The sequence below is a fragment of the Balaenoptera physalus genome (genome assembly GCF_965194825.1).
Source record: "Balaenoptera physalus genome assembly, chromosome: 13".
Lineage (NCBI taxonomy): Eukaryota > Metazoa > Chordata > Mammalia > Artiodactyla > Balaenopteridae > Balaenoptera > Balaenoptera physalus.
Genome location: NC_138892.1, coordinates 53,593,575 through 53,609,228, shown reverse-complemented (window position 1 = coordinate 53,609,228; position 15,654 = coordinate 53,593,575). Strand labels below are relative to the sequence as shown.

At 39.0% G+C, this 15,654-nt stretch overlaps 2 protein-coding genes across 3 annotated transcripts in view; one reads left to right on the top strand and one right to left on the bottom strand.

Annotated features, from left to right (window-relative positions):
* RXYLT1 (ribitol xylosyltransferase 1) overlaps positions 1-7,717 on the top strand; it is a 36,867-nt gene extending 29,150 nt beyond the window's left edge. The window contains exon 6 of one of the 2 annotated variants that reach the window (XM_082422865.1): positions 5,622-7,717. In XM_082422865.1, the coding sequence (XP_082278991.1) occupies positions 5,622-5,937 (316 nt within the window). In that variant the 3' untranslated portion in view covers positions 5,938-7,717. Of the gene's footprint in view, positions 1-4,123; positions 4,552-5,621 lie in introns of those variants that run through there. The other variant, XM_082422864.1, reaches the window with a different exon arrangement.
* Positions 7,718-15,330: 7,613 nt separating this feature from the next.
* LOC309641286 (uncharacterized protein) overlaps positions 15,331-15,654 on the bottom strand; it is a gene marked incomplete at both ends in the record, with an annotated part of 14,847 nt that continues 14,523 nt past the window's right edge. The window contains one exon of the mRNA XM_082421152.1: positions 15,331-15,338. Coding sequence (XP_082277278.1) covers positions 15,331-15,338 — 8 coding nt within the window. The remainder of the gene's footprint in view (positions 15,339-15,654) is intronic.

Below are 15,654 nucleotides of genomic sequence, written 5' to 3'. Positions count from 1 at the left end.
CTAGTGAATAAGACAAAAAAGAAGCAGACTCACAGATACAGAGAACAAGCTAGTGGTTACCAGTGAGGAGAGGGAAGCAGGAGAGGCAATTTAGAGGTAGAGGAGGAAGAAGGGTTATTATGTGATTATATGAAATTATGTGTGTGAAACTTTTGAAAATTGTAAAGCATTATACAATTTAAGAAATCTTTCATTCAAAGAAAAGGGGTTGGAAATTGTAAAAAATAACCAATCAATCAGGCATAGAAATACAAAAAAAAAAAAAGGGAAAAAAAGAAATCCTGACTCTATTGCTAGTGTAATCATATCCATTCAGTATTGCTAGTGCAATCATATATTTTTTTTAACATCTTTATTGGAATATAATTGCTTTACACTGTTGTGTTAGTTTCTTTTGTATAACAAAGTGAATCAGCTATACGTATATGTATATCCCCATATCCCCTCCCTCTTGCATCTCCCTCCCGCCCTCCCTATCCCACCCCTCTAGGTGGTCACAAAGCACTGAGCTGATCTCCCTGTGCTATGCGGCTGCTTCCCACTAGCTATCTATTTTACATTTGGTAGTGTATATATGTCCATGCCACTCTCTCACTTCGTCCCAGCTTACCCTTCCCCCTCCCCGTGTCCTCAAGTCCATTCTCTACGTCTACATCTTTATTCCTGTCCTGCCCCTGGGTTCTTCAGAACTTTTTTTTTTAGAGTCCATATATATGTGTTAGCATACGGTATTTGATTTTCTCTTTCTGACATACTCCACTCTGTATGACAGACTCTAGGTCCATCCACCTCACTACAAATAACTCAATTTTGTTTCTTTTTATGGCTGAGTAATATTCCACTGTATATATGTGCCACATCTTCTTTATCCATTCATCTGTCGATGGACACTTAGGTTGCTTCCATGTCCTGGCTATTGTAAATAGAGCTGCAATGAACATTGTGGTACATGACTCTTGTTGAATTATGGTTTTCTCAGGGTATATGCCCAGTAGTGGATTGCTGGGCCATATGGTAGTTCTATTTTTAGTTTCTTTAAGGAACCTCCATACTGTTCTCCATAGTGGCTGTATCAATTTACATTCCCACCAACAGTGCAGGAGGGTTCCCTTTTCTCCACACCCTCTCCAGCATTTATTGTTGGTAGATTTTTTGATGATGGCCATTCTGACTGGTGTGAGGTGATACCTCATTGTAGTTTTGATTTGCATTTCTCTAATGGCTAGTGTAATCATATTATATCCATTCAGTCAACAAATATTTTTCAAGCAACTGCTATATGCCAAAAACTATTTTAGCCATAAAGGGATAGAGCAGTGAGCAAAACAGTCAAAAGAGTCCATGCCCTCTTAGAACTTAAATGCTTATTGGAGGAGGCAAACCAATAAAATATATTGTGTCATATATATATAGTGTCAGACGGTGATAAATACCATGTAAAAAAATTGAGCAGAGATGGGGAATGTAGAGAGGACTTGGGATCAGGAGTGGAGCATTTGATATTTTAGAATAGCCAAGGAAAGTGCTAGTTAGAAGTTTACATTTAAGCACAGGACTGAAAAAGGCAGAGGGGTGAGCCTCATGTCTATTTGGGAGAAGAGTTGCCCAGGCAGAGGGAAGAGCAAATATAAAGGCCTAAGGTGGAAGCATGCTTACTATGTGTGAGGAACAAGGGACAGTGTGCCTAGAATGGAATGAGTGAGGGCAAAATAACAAAGCTTACTGTGGGAACAGAATTATTCTTGAAATCCCTCTCCTACCATTGAGCCAGGAGGTGGAGTAGGTGTCCTCCTTGCTTCTCATTGCTGCTTCCAGACCACTCGCCCTTTTCCCTCCCTAAAACCTCAAATTTGGATCTCATACCAGCAGACAAAACTATCCATTATTCTTTCTCTTTGAAATCATAAGGGGGAAGGGATAAACTGGGAGATTGGGATTGACATATACACACTACTATATATAAAGTAGATAACGAAAAAACCTATTTATAGCACAGGGAACTCTACTCAATATTCTCTAATGGCCTACATGGGAAAAGACTGTTAAAAAAAGAGTGGAGATATATATATGTATAACTGATTCACTTTGCTGTACACCTGAAACTAATACAACATTGTAAATCAACTATACTCCAATATAAAATTAATTTTTAAAAAACTCCTAAAAGAAAAGAGAAATCATATACTGACCCTTGGGTTTATCCCCTTAATTCTTTGAAGAGTCTAGTTCCTGGCATACTCTCACTCTCTCCGACATTTTTCCAGCCTCATTCTTAGTGATTCCCAAATCCACATAGATGGTCTTTCCATCACACTGGTCTTGCAGTTCCTTTACTTCCTCTCCCACAGTGATCTGGGTCTCCACTTGACCTCAGCCATTCACTGTCATGGTCATTTCCTAGACCTTATGATTACACATACTGCATGATCTCAAATTCCAGCATCTCTCTCTGTAAACATCATTTTCTATCATTCCAGCTCATTCCCTGTAATAATCTGACATCAGCAATTTACCTGGGACTTACAGTTCATTGTTCCTAATACCTTTTCATTGTCCTTCACCCACCTCATCTTTACTTTATTCTTTACCCACTTAAATTTCATAATCAATCATGACCGCATATACATTCAGCTTCCTAGTTCCTTAATCTAGCAAACCCTAACTCTGGTTAAATCCAGCTCTCTTACCTGCTCCATACCTTCACCCGTGCAGCCAAGCACACTTGGAGAAAGGTACCAATTGATCTCACTTTAAATATATGACCTTGGGCTTCCCTGGTGGCGCAGTGGTTAAGAATCCGCCTGCCAATGCAGGGGACACGGGTTCGAGCCCTGGTCCGGGAAGATCCCACATGCCGCAGAGCAGCTAAGCCTGTGCATCACAACTACTGAGCCTGCACTCTAGAGCCCACGAGCCACAACCACTGAGCCCACGTGCCACAACTACTGAAGCCCGTGTGCCTAGAGCCCATGCTCCACAACAAGAGAAGCCACCCAGTGAGAAGCCTGCACACTGCAACAAAGAGTAGCCCTTGCTCGCCGCAACTAAAGAAAGCCCGCACACAGCAACAAAGACCCAACGCAGCCAAAAATAAAAATAAATAAAATAAATAAATAAATTTATTTTAAAAAAAAAATATATATATGTATATGACCTTGACCCTTGAGTGTCCGGCAGTCATCCATCTCCCTTGTCCATGTATTCTTCCTGTCTCCTGGAAGACTTTCATACCTTCTTGTCTCTTCCCAACTGCTCTTACCTTATGACCCTATTGCTTATTTCACTGAGAAAATAGGAACAGTCAGGAGGGAACATCTAGTTTTCTACTAGCCTCTCAGCTTCTACCCTTGCCCCATACAATCTATTCTCAACACAACAGCCAGATAGATTCTGATAAAACATAGATGATGTCAGTTACCCCTCTGATCAAAACTCTGTGTGATCGGTGCTCTGACTTCATCTTCTGCACCTCTCCCCTTCAGTTACCCTGCTTTAGCCACCCTGGCTTCCTTGCTGTCCCTTGAACATGCCTGGCACATGCCATCTCATGGCCTTTATGCTTGCTCTGTGCTCTCTTCTTCCCCCAGATGTCTGTGTGGTTTGCTTCCTCACCTCTGGCTCCCCTCTCAGATGCCCATGCAGTGAGACACTCCCTGATCACCTATTTACAGTTGCAATACCGTCCTACCAAAAACTCCCGCCTCACTTCTCTGCTTTATTTTTCCACACAGCACTTAACACCTTCTAAATAATTTACTGACTTGACCTGGTTACTGTCTGTCTCCACCACTAGAACTGTGATAATAAGCTCCATAAGGGCAGGAATTTGGATGGAGGGTGAGGCAGAGAAAGAAGACAAGCACTCACAAAATTTTGGCTGATATAATTTCATTCAGAAATTGTATGGCCACTAGATTTTTTTAAATGTGTAGCTGTAAACTTCTCAAAGTCTTAAATATTTTCAAGAAATCTATTTGAGCAAGATTTTATTCATCTCTTCTGCCTGCCATCTCTATAATGTGTTTACCATTTCTTGTAACCAACATTAAAAGAAAAAATATTTTCTTCCACAAAAGTTATGCTTAGTACAGTGAAAACTTCAGGTTTTTTTCTGATTTTCTAGGTGGCAGCCTCAAGAAACAAATGAAAGCCTTAAGAATTATCAAGATGCTCTGCTTCAGAGTGATCTCACATTGTGCCCAGCAGGAGTGAACACGGAGTGTTACAGAATATATGAGGCTTGCTCCTATGGCTCCGTTCCCGTGGTAGAAGACGTAATGACAGCTGGCAGCTGTGCAAATTCATCTGTTTACCATAATGCTCCTCTGCAGTTACTCAAGTCCATGAATGCTCCCTTTATCTTTATTAAGAACTGGAAGGAACTTCCTGCTATTTTAGAAAAAGAGAAAACTATAATTTTACAAGAAAAGATTCAGAGAAGAAAAAGGTTACTTCAGTGGTATCAGTACTTCAAAGCAGAGCTAAAAATGAGATTTATTAATATTGTGGAAAGTTCATTTCTAAAGAACAATAAAGGTTAACTGTAGTTCATCTTTTTGCGCTAAGGTCTGATTTTTTAAATCATTTCTAATACTGGGTATGCATGCGTGTGTTTGTGTATTTATTAATGTTCTTTAAGTTACCCCTAGACCCTAGATTATGTCTGTAGTATTGACCAAGTACAGCCTTATTGGGCCACTCCTGAAAATAAAGTTAAAATGTTACTCAAACTCATTTGTACAAAGTTGAGTGATTCAGCATAATCAACTCTTCTCATTCATTTAAACCCGCTCTAGAGAAGCAGCATTGTGTAGTGGAAAGACTGGGCTTTGGAGTCAGACAACACCTGGGTTAAAACCTTACCGCTGCACCTACTGTCTGGGGACCTTGAGCAAGCCACCTCATTGTTCTGAGTCTTGGTTCCTTTCCATGTAGAACGGAGATAATGGTACCTCATAGGGTTGGTTGTAAATCTGAAATGAAATAATATATAAAGTACTCAATAATTGTAATAATTTCTAATTCATTTTTCATTCCTTACTAGTTAATAATAGGGTTAAATTTGAATATTTTAACACATGATCATTTCCACAATTTGGGAGTAATCATGTCATGATAGGAATGTATGAAGACAAGTCTTACAGAGTTAGACTTTTAGATTACTCAAGTTTTGTTGGATCACGTATGTTGAGGTAGGTGCCTAGATACAGAATTTGGTCATAACCCATACAAAACATGGACTGGGGGCAGTCAAGAGCCAGAAAATTAGTATCTAAACTCAACAGAAGTTGTCACTGAAGCATGGAGTAAGACTAGTCAACTCAAAGGAGAGTGCTTTGTGCAAAGGCTGTCTGATGCCCTCGGAGAGCAGCGGCTTTGATTAAGGCTGAGAGAGTGGTCTTGTATCTTCAGGACCTTGGGCTCCTGAAAGGATGCAGGCGACTTTGGGCTCAGTCAGTTGCTTTGCCTGGCTTCTTCTTTTCTCAGGAATCCTATGGCTTAACTCCTGTGAAATCAGGGAATTAACATCATCATTCCTTCCAGAAGCTTTTTGTCTCATTATATGAATGGCCATAGATACTGAACAAGTGTAAACTACCCACACTTTCTTATACCTGGAGCTCCCACAGGGGTGTCCACATCACCAGAAGGTCTGGCAGCCTCGATATAAAGAACCTCATCTTTGCACCATATTGGAGAATCATCATGGTGCCTGCCACAACCCTATCCAGTTCTGAGGAAACTGCCCCTCCTATAGCCCCTGCTAAAGGTACTGCACACAGGGAGCCATTTTATACCAAGTGTCTCTCCTCTTTGTCCCACACTTCAGGTGACAGCTATGGGCACTTTATTCAAGGGCACCCTTTTAATAGGCTTCCTGATGACCCTGGACGTTGGTACCAAAAAATAAGAATAATAACTGAGGCAAACAGCTAGTTCAAGACCTTTTTGAACTAGGAAATACTGAGAAACTGGGAGTCAGCTACAGGAGCAGAAATGGAAAGGATGCAATGGAATACAAGCTATATAAACTAGTGTCGGGGCTATGAGAGAAGCAAAGATGCTGAGAACAAGCTCAAGGAGAGAGAAATCTGACCCCAGAGCTGTTGCGATGTTTCCTGATGGGTTTTCAGCTCCCGCTCCCATGAACTTCGAGATTGCTTTTTTATTTCCCCATTGTATATACTCAGAATTATCTCCTTTCTTCAACTTTCATCCCTCCTTGCCCCTGGTTACTTGAACTGACTTCCAAACCAAAAGAGCCTACCCAAAACAATGACAAGATGCTTCATCTTTCAGAGCCCCCATTTTGCCTTTCCCTTGAACAGGAGTGCATGCCAGGTCCAAGGTTGTTAACAGAATTCTCCTTTGACTAAGTTAAAGGAGTCTCTGTACTAAATTTTACAAACAAGACTAGACCATCTTTCTCTTAATGTGGTACTTGCTATTATTGCCCATAATCCTTTCAAAGAGTGCTTTCTGCATTGGTGTATTTGTTGCCAGCAAAGCCTTTGGAATGTGAAGACCATGGAGCAAGACACAAGTGAATCATATCAAAAGAAATTTTCCACTATCCACCAACATCCCTTCTTACCACATGGAGTTTGTTGGTAACTTACCTAGAGGCCAACTCTAAGCTATCTGTTGCCTCTAGAGTTAGATGGAAGTCTCCCTACATAGTTCTGGAGGTTTGCATGACAAAGTTGAGTCTGTAAAGTCTCAAGCTCCAGAACCTATCAAGATCTGAATTCAAAGCTTCACTAACCCAGAAATACAGTCTAAGGCCAGTGTTGGAATGGGACTCCACTATTTCTGGTTGCTTGTCTGTCGGTACCAGAGAATTTTCCATCTCAGAAAGTAGCCAGGCAGTAGAATGCATTCATACATGAGATATTTTGTAACATATACTATGTATACTATGGGTATACATAGTGTACCTGGATATGCCTACAGTGAAGCCTTTTTTGTTTTGTATTTTAATTTTTTAATTGAAATATAGTTGATTTACAATGTGTTAATTTCTGCTATACAGCAAAGTGATTCAGATATATATATTTTTTCTTTTTTTATATTTATTCTTTTCCATTATGGTTTATCATAGAATATTGAGTATAGTTCCCTGTCCTATATAGTCGGACCTTGTTGTTTATCCATTCTGCACATAATAGTTTGCATCTGCTAACCCCAAATTCCCACTCCATCCCTCTCCCACCCCCACCCCTTGGCAACGACGAGTCTGTTCTCTATGTCTGTGAGTCTGTTTCTGTTTCGTAGACATGTTAATTTGTGTCGTGTTTTAAATTCCACATATAAGCGATATCATATGGTATTTCTCTTTCTCTTGGACTTCACTTAGTATGATAATCTCTAGTTCCATTCATGTTGCTGCAAATGGCATTATTTCGTTCTTTTTTATGGCTGAGGAGTATTCCATTGTATATATGTACCACATCTTTATCCATTCATCTGTCGATGGACATTTAGGTTGCTTCTCCATCTCGGCTATTGTGAATAGTGCTGCTACAAACATAGGGGTGCATGTATCTTTTTGAATTATATTTTTGTCCAGAAGCCTTGTTTTTGAAAACCATATAGCATAAAAGGAATTCCCCCTGCCAGGCTGGAGGGGGCGTCCCTATACCACCCTTCCCCTCCAAATTGGCTCCTAATCCTTTCCAGGAAGGTAGAGTTTGGGCCTAGATTCCTAATGTGTCCCTTGTTTGTTTTTTCTCTTTTTGTTTAAAAGGTTTGATTTGTTTAAAGCTTTTAAAAACTCACTAAAACAAAGCAGGAAATGTGATAATGGATCATTAACTCAGAAACATGTTTCTAACTGATGTTGACATTTTATTCATTATGTCTTACCAGTTTTCTGTCCATTACCATTTGCTGAAACTCCACCTGGGTTTTCATTGCATCAAAACTCTTTCCTTTAGTGAGCTTTTGCTAGGTTGCACTGTTGATCTTGTCTTTATTCCAACTTTTGATATTTTGTTCATCATGGATTCTTTTTGCATGAATTGTGACCTTTTTGAAAACATTACATAAAAATATCACTCATCTTGCTTACTGAGTTGTTTGAAACCCTGTGAATTTTGCACTCAAAAAGAGTGTCTCACTCCCATCACCTTAGATAACAACCAACCTCAAATCTTAGTGTCTTACAAGAACAAAAATATTTATTTCTTCTTCACATTTCTTTGGGGTTACAGGTCAGCTTCAACTTTGATGGACTCAGATGGGCTGTGCTCGGCTTGGTTCTACATGTCTTCCCTTTCCAGAACCCATGAAGGATAAAGGAGTAGCCTTTCTCTGGGGTATCCTCATGGTAGAGGGTGAGAAGAGGAAGGGTATTTTAATCAGCTTGGGCTGCCATAACAAAATACCATAAAATGGGTGGCTTAAACAATAGAAATTTATGTCTCACAGTTCTGGAGGCTAGATGTGCAAGATCAGGTTGCCAGCATGGTCAAGTTCTGGTGAGAGCTCTCTTCCTGGCTTACAGATGGCCACCATCTCACTGTGTCCCTACATGGCAGAGAGAAGAGTAAGCTCCAGTCTCCTCCTCTTCTTATAAGGACACTAATCCTATCATGAGAGCCCTGCCCTCATGACTTCATCTAAACTTAATTATTCCCAAAGGTCTCACCTCCAAATACCATCACATTGAGGGTTAGGGCTTCAGCATATAAGTTTGGGGCGGGAGGGGGGGGGGCACAAACATTCAGTCCATAGCAAAGGGGCAATTACTTCCACACACTGGGATGAATTGTGCCCTAGATTTTATTTTTTGTTTTTTTAGTTTGAAGGTTGATTTTTTTTGTTTTTTTAATTTCTTTATTTTATTTGGCTGCATTGGGTCTTAGTTGCAGCCCACGGGATCTTCCTTGCAGCATGCGGGATCTTTTGTTGCAGCATGTGGGCTCTTCATTGTGCACAGGCTCCAGAGCATGCGGGCTCAGTAGTTGTGGCACGTGGGCTCTCTAGTTGTGGTGCACGGGGTCTAGAGCATGTGGGCACAGTAGTTGCAGCACACAGGCTTACTTGCTCCGCAGCATGTGGGATCTTAGTTCCCCCACCAGGAATCGAACCTGTGTCCCCTGCATTGGAAGGCGGATTCTTTTTTTTTTTTTTTTTTTTAATTTATTTATTTTTGGCTGTGTTGAGTCTTTGTTGCTGTGTGCGGGCTTTCTCTAGTTGTGGTGAGCGGGGGCTATTCCTCGTTGCAGTGCACGGGCTTCTCATTACAGTGGCTTCTCTTGTTGCGGAGCATGGGCTCTAGGTGCGTGGGCTTCAGTAGTTGTGGCATGTGGGCTCAGTAGTTGTGGCATGTGGGCTTAGTAGTTGTGGCTTGCGGGCTCTAGAGTGCAGGCTCAGTAGTTGTGGCGCCCGGGCTTAGTTGCTCTGCAGCATGTGGGATCTTCCCAGACCGGGGCTTGAACCCGTGTCCCCTGCATTAGCAGGAGAATTCTTAACCATTGTGCCACCAGGGAAGCCCCTGGAAGTTGGATTCTTAATCACTGGGGCACCAGGGAAGTCCCCTGCCCTAGATTTTGAAGCTTCTGCCCAGAGCTGAAATCCTGTCACCTGCTTATGTTCCATTGGTCAAAGCAGTCACAGGGCCAGGCCTGAAGTCAAGGAGGGTGGGGAGGAGGGAGGAGTATATCAACACATTCTGCCTTCCAAAAGAGAGAAAAAATGGGGAAGAACAGTTCAATTTACTGCAATCTATTTAGCTAAAACCTAAACTCTGGGATATCAAGTGTTGAGTCCTGGGGCCTGTTCAACCATTCCAGTTTTACTCTCCTGAGCACATTATAGGATTGTACTCACTGCCCCCACTTGAAGGTTTACTTTGGTCAGTGATGTATAGTAGAGGTGATGTTTCACTTCCAGGTAGAAGCTTTAAGAGACAATGCACAATTGACCTTGTTCCCTTTTTCTACCTCAGCAGTTATGAAAGCCTTTGTCAAGATGAACCTCAGTCAGACCGTGTCCCCGAGTGAGCAGAAACCCCCTGACAACCAAAGGAACATGGAGAGCAAAATAGATCAACTTTTGTTATGTTAAGCTGCTGAGATTTGAGGGTTGTTTGTTGTAGAAGCATAACCTAGCCCATCCTGACTAGTACATTTTGCTTTCACTGATGGTTCTCCTTCTTATAGTCTGACATATGCATTGCTATGAAACAAAAGATAATCACTCTTCCCTCATAGGTTAGACCAGTCGTTCTAAATCTAGTGGGTGAAAGTCTGGTAAGAAACAGGAGACTTACATAGTCTCAAAGTAATTACAAGGGGAAAAAAATAGTAGTTTATAGTTGAGAAACCTGATAAACAGCAACTTAACCAAGTGATCCTATTTACATTATCAGTAACAGGAGAAATAAACATCATGTGCTTCCTGAAAGGATGTATTGAGGACATATCATTTCTGCAGTAGTCCTGGTAAAAATGTATCCCCAGAATCTAATCCTGAAGAAACATTAAAAAGAACCAAATTAAGAGACAGTCTTCAAAACAGTAGAAGATCAAGAGTAGCCAAGGCAAGAATGAATAAGAAGTGAAAGGTATGCAAACTTATGTGACACAGGGACATTGTAGATCATTGGAAACAATGTACTTTTCAATAAGTAGTTTTGAGATGACTATCCCCATGGGAAAAAATGAAATTAAACTATGTCTCACAGCATATGCAAAAATAAATTCCAGGTGGATTAAAGATGAAAGTATGAAAAAGCAAAATTATTAACCAATACATACTCTTTAGAAATATAGGAAAAATAACTTTCTAAATTCAGGAAAGGGAAGGATTCATCTACAATGATACAATAAACAGAAGCCTTTTTTTTTAAAGTTGATAAATTTTACAGTTATCAAAAGGCACCATAAGGAGAGGGCAAAGGAAAATCTACAAATAGAAGTTATATGTAGTGAATAATATAACTGACAAAGGATTGGGATTTAGAATATATGAATAACTGTGATTCAAAAGAAAAAGAAAAAAAAATCTAATAGAAAAATGGGCAAAGGAAAGAAATGGTATTAGCCCCAAAGAAAAAGATAAATGGCCCATAAATCTCATTAGTAATCAGGTCTTGCAACGCTTGACAGACCTACATGTCCTGCCCAAGAGTTCACCATGATTACCTGGAAGAGGTGGACTCAGACACGGAAAGTTGGGCTCCAGAGCTTACGCTCAACCATGATACCCTAACTGGGTCCTACAAATCCACAATCTTGAAATCTATTTTTTACTTAAGTGAACTAAGTGATGCAAATTCAAAAAAGGAACAACTTTTGGATTAGACTAGAAAGAAAACTCTAAGCTGAATGTTTGCTATATTTATGGAGTAAAAGGGTAAGTTTTTCATGTTTAGAAGAGTTTTCCTCCATCCCAAAGTCATGTCTTTGATGCGAATAAAAACGGGACCAATTGTTCTCTTTTATAGATAAAAAAAAAATGGAAGTAATTGGCAGGAAGACCCAGTATGGACACAGCCAATTAAAATTGACAGCACCTACAGGTAATTATGAGAAGTCTCTTAGAAACACCATAGTGTTAGAGATTCAAATCCATTGAAAAAAGTGTGAAATGCCAGATGTTGTAATTATACATCAAATCCATTAACCCCATCTTTTCTGAATACTTGGTAGCTTTGGTTTTCCATTGTTTAGTTGCTCAGTGATTGACTTACTGCATGATCAGCGTGTCTGTGATAAATGGTTGAACTCTTACCCACTTGAAGCAGCAGAGGGCCTGTATTCATTCACTCATTCACCCTTCATTTAGATGTCATCTCCTAACTGACATTTATAAGTCACTTAAATGCTTACAGCCTCTTAGAAAACATGTACACAGTCAACTAGAGGTGGCAGCATGACAAACAGAAAATGCGCTGACAAGGGATTCCAAGGACGTTGATTTTGAGACCTAGCTCTACCAATATCTAGTTACTTTTCTGGAATAAGTAACTCAATCTCTTTGACTCTCAGCTTTCTTATCTGTAAAATGGGAGTGAAGACTGGGCACCCAAGGCAGATGATAACAGGATGAAAAGGTAAAGAATCAGAAAAGCTTGAGGTGAGGTGAAACTCAGGATGTTTTCAGTTAAGCAAGCCCAAGTTCTTAATACTAGCTGTACATTAGGATTACCTGAGGAAAATTTAAACTACCCACCTTTGTGATTCTGTTCACTAGTCTGGGGTGGGGCTCAGGCATTGATATTCTAATGCCATTGTTCTCAAACTTTAGCAAACATCAGAATCACCTGAAGAGTTTGGGAAAACACCCCCAGAGTTTCTGATTCAGGAGGTCTGGGAGAGGGCTGAGAATTTGCATTTCTAACAGTTTCCCAGGCGATGAGGTTGCTGGGTTCCTACCCACTTGAAGAACCACTCAAAGTGTATGTAGGAAGGATTAGTAGAAAATGCCAGAAGGGCATTTGAGGGCATATGCTTTTTTCTCTTATTAAATGAGGAACGTAATATGTCATCACCCTGAAATTCCTCTTTAATTTGTTAAGCATGTGCAGAGGGTTTCTCTTATAAAATACACGTGTTGAGGAATTGACAATAGAGATTGCTCCCCCAGCAGGGAAGCTGACAAGTGAAAGACTTTTCTCACTGTATACATTTTGGTATTGCATAAATTTTGCATCATATGCAATTATTTCCAAATGTATAAACAAACAAATGAATTAATTAAAAGTAAATCCAACAAAACCTTGGCTCAACTTAATGAGTAACAAAAATAATAGAGGAATCATGCTCCCTGACCTCAGACTATACTACAAAGCTACAGTAATCAAAACAGTGTGGTACTAGCACAAAATCAGACATATAGATCAATGGAATAGGATAAAAAGCCCAGAAATAAACTCATGCACTTATGGTCAATTAATCTATGACAAAGGAGCCAAAAATATACAATGGGGAAAAGACAGCCTCTTCAATAAGTGATGCTGGGAAAACTGGACAGCTACAGGTAGAAGAATGAAATTAGAATACACTCTAACACCACATACAAAAATAAACACAAAATGGATTAAAGACCTAAATATAAGACCAGATACTATAAAATTCCGAGAGGAAAACATGGGCAGAACACTCTTTGACATAAATCGCAGCAATATTTTTTTGTATCCACCTCCTAAAGCAAAGGAAACAAAAGCAAAAATAAACAAATGGGACCTTATTAAACTTAAATGCTTTTGCACAGCAAGGGAAACCATAAACATAATGAAATTACAACCTACGGACTGGGAGAAAATATTTGCAAACGATGCTACCAACAAGGGCTTAATTTCCAAAATATACAAACAGCTCATACAGCTTAATATCAAAAAAAAAATGAAAAAATGAAAAAATGGGCAGGAGATCTAAATAGACATTTCTCTGAAGAAGGCATACAGATGGCCAACAGGCACATGAAAAGATGCTCAATATCACTGATTATGAGAGAAATGCAAATCAAAACTACAATGAGGTATCACCTCACACCAGTCAGAATGGCCATCATTAAAGTCTACAAATAATAAATGCTGGAGAGGGTGTGGAGAAAAGAGAACCCTCCTACACTGTCAGAATGTAAATTGGTGCAGCCACTATGGAGAACAGTATGAAGGTTCCTTAAAAAACTAAAAATAGAGTTACATATGATTCTGCAATTCTACTCCTGGGCATATATCCAGAGAAAATTCTAATTTGAAAAGATGCATGCACCCAAATGTTCATAGCAGCACTATTTACAATAACCAGGACATGGAAGCAACTTAAATATCCATTGACAAATGAATAGATAAAGATGTAGTATATATATACACACACACACACACACACACACACACACACACACACACACACACACACACAATGGAATATTACTCAGCCATAAAAAGGAAATGAAATAATGTATATTTGTAGCAACATGGATGGACCTAGAGATTATCATATTAAGTGAAGTAACACAGAGAAAGACAAATATCATATGTGATATCATATGATACCACAAAAAATGATACAAATGAATTTATTTACAAAAGAAGTAGACTCACAGACATAGAAAACAGATTTATGGTTACCAAAGGGGAAAGAGGGGAGGGAGGGATAAATTAGGTTGGGATTAATATATACACACTACTATATATAAAATAGGTAAACAACAAGGACATACTATATAGCACAGAGAATTATATTCAATATCTTCTAATAACCTATAATGAAAAAGAATCTGAAAAAGAATACACACACACATATCTGAATCACTTCTCTATATACCTGAAACTAACCCAACATTGTAAATTAACTATATTTCAATTGTAAAAAATAGAGAAACCCTCTGAATATATTATGGATGACTATCATCTTCCCCATATTGGGGTTCCCCAATATTCCTTGCATTGCACTAAAATTCATTTAAGCAATTATAAAAGATTTTTTTTTAAGGAGGGAATAAAGGAGGAATGATAGGAAGGAGTGGAGGGATAAATGGAAAGGAAAGGAAAGAAACATGGGCTGATATAATGAATTTTGTGATTTGGGCTTAGTCAACTTCACTTTCAGGAGGAAAAAATCACTTCAGAGAACTAGATAAATATCAGGATTAAAAGGTACACAATAAATGGAATATAAGGAAAGACATCAAGTCAAGGGTAAATTATCAATTGATAACACTTTAAAATACCTTATTGAGGGGATTTCCATGTCATAAAGACTTAGCTTGGTTTGTTTTCCTTTTCTCTTTTCTATCACCTACTATCTGTATCTATCTGCCTGTGACAGTTGGATTAGACGGTAGACAGGAAAATAGATAATAGATAGATAAAATATATTCATTATGAATCTTTACATGTTATATATATTTGGGGAAGTTTAGGTTACAAAAGTAGAGAGAGAGAAACATTTTATCAATAATTATAGTATGCAGTGGAAAGTGAATTACTTTCACGGTGCAAGTTTAGGCTTTGGCCAGAAGAAGGCGATCTAAAACCACAAATAGCATCATGGTTTTCCTGACTTTGCTTCGGATATTTCCGAACTAAGGAGACTCTGGGATTGGGGAAAGGAGGGCTGTTGGTATTTGGACAGATAGGTCTTTGGAGTTAGCGACTGTATTCCACACTGAAGCTTCGGAACCACTGAGCAGAACACCCAGCCACCAGTGCCCAGGCATGATTATCTGTCAAGTCCCTTTCCTTTACAACCTAAAAATTAAGATTGTATCCTTATTGTTAGAAGCATTCCATTCTTTTTACGTGAAATGATTAGAATCTAGAATGTGTTCATTTAATGAAAAATGGGTTTGTGTTATTGAAGTCTGACTGTACAATCAGAAATCTAAAGAGTAGGAAATTTTTGTCAAAAATCAGTGTTCAAGTTTCTCAGAACTTTAGTAGTTTTTCATTCTTTTTAATGTGAAAAGACAAATATGATTACTTATATTTTATTAAATGTAATAAATTTATTAGTTCCTCATGTAAATTTCACTTAAGTTTACTTAAATTGAACAAATCCTACTTAAATAACCATCAAGGCCTATCGGGGTCCAATTATGTTTTCACATGCAGCATGTCCTATGCAAATAGGGACTGTCTCCTATATTGTTTCACATTTTCCAGACAATTCAAGGAAGCGGAAAGACAAATGGCCAATA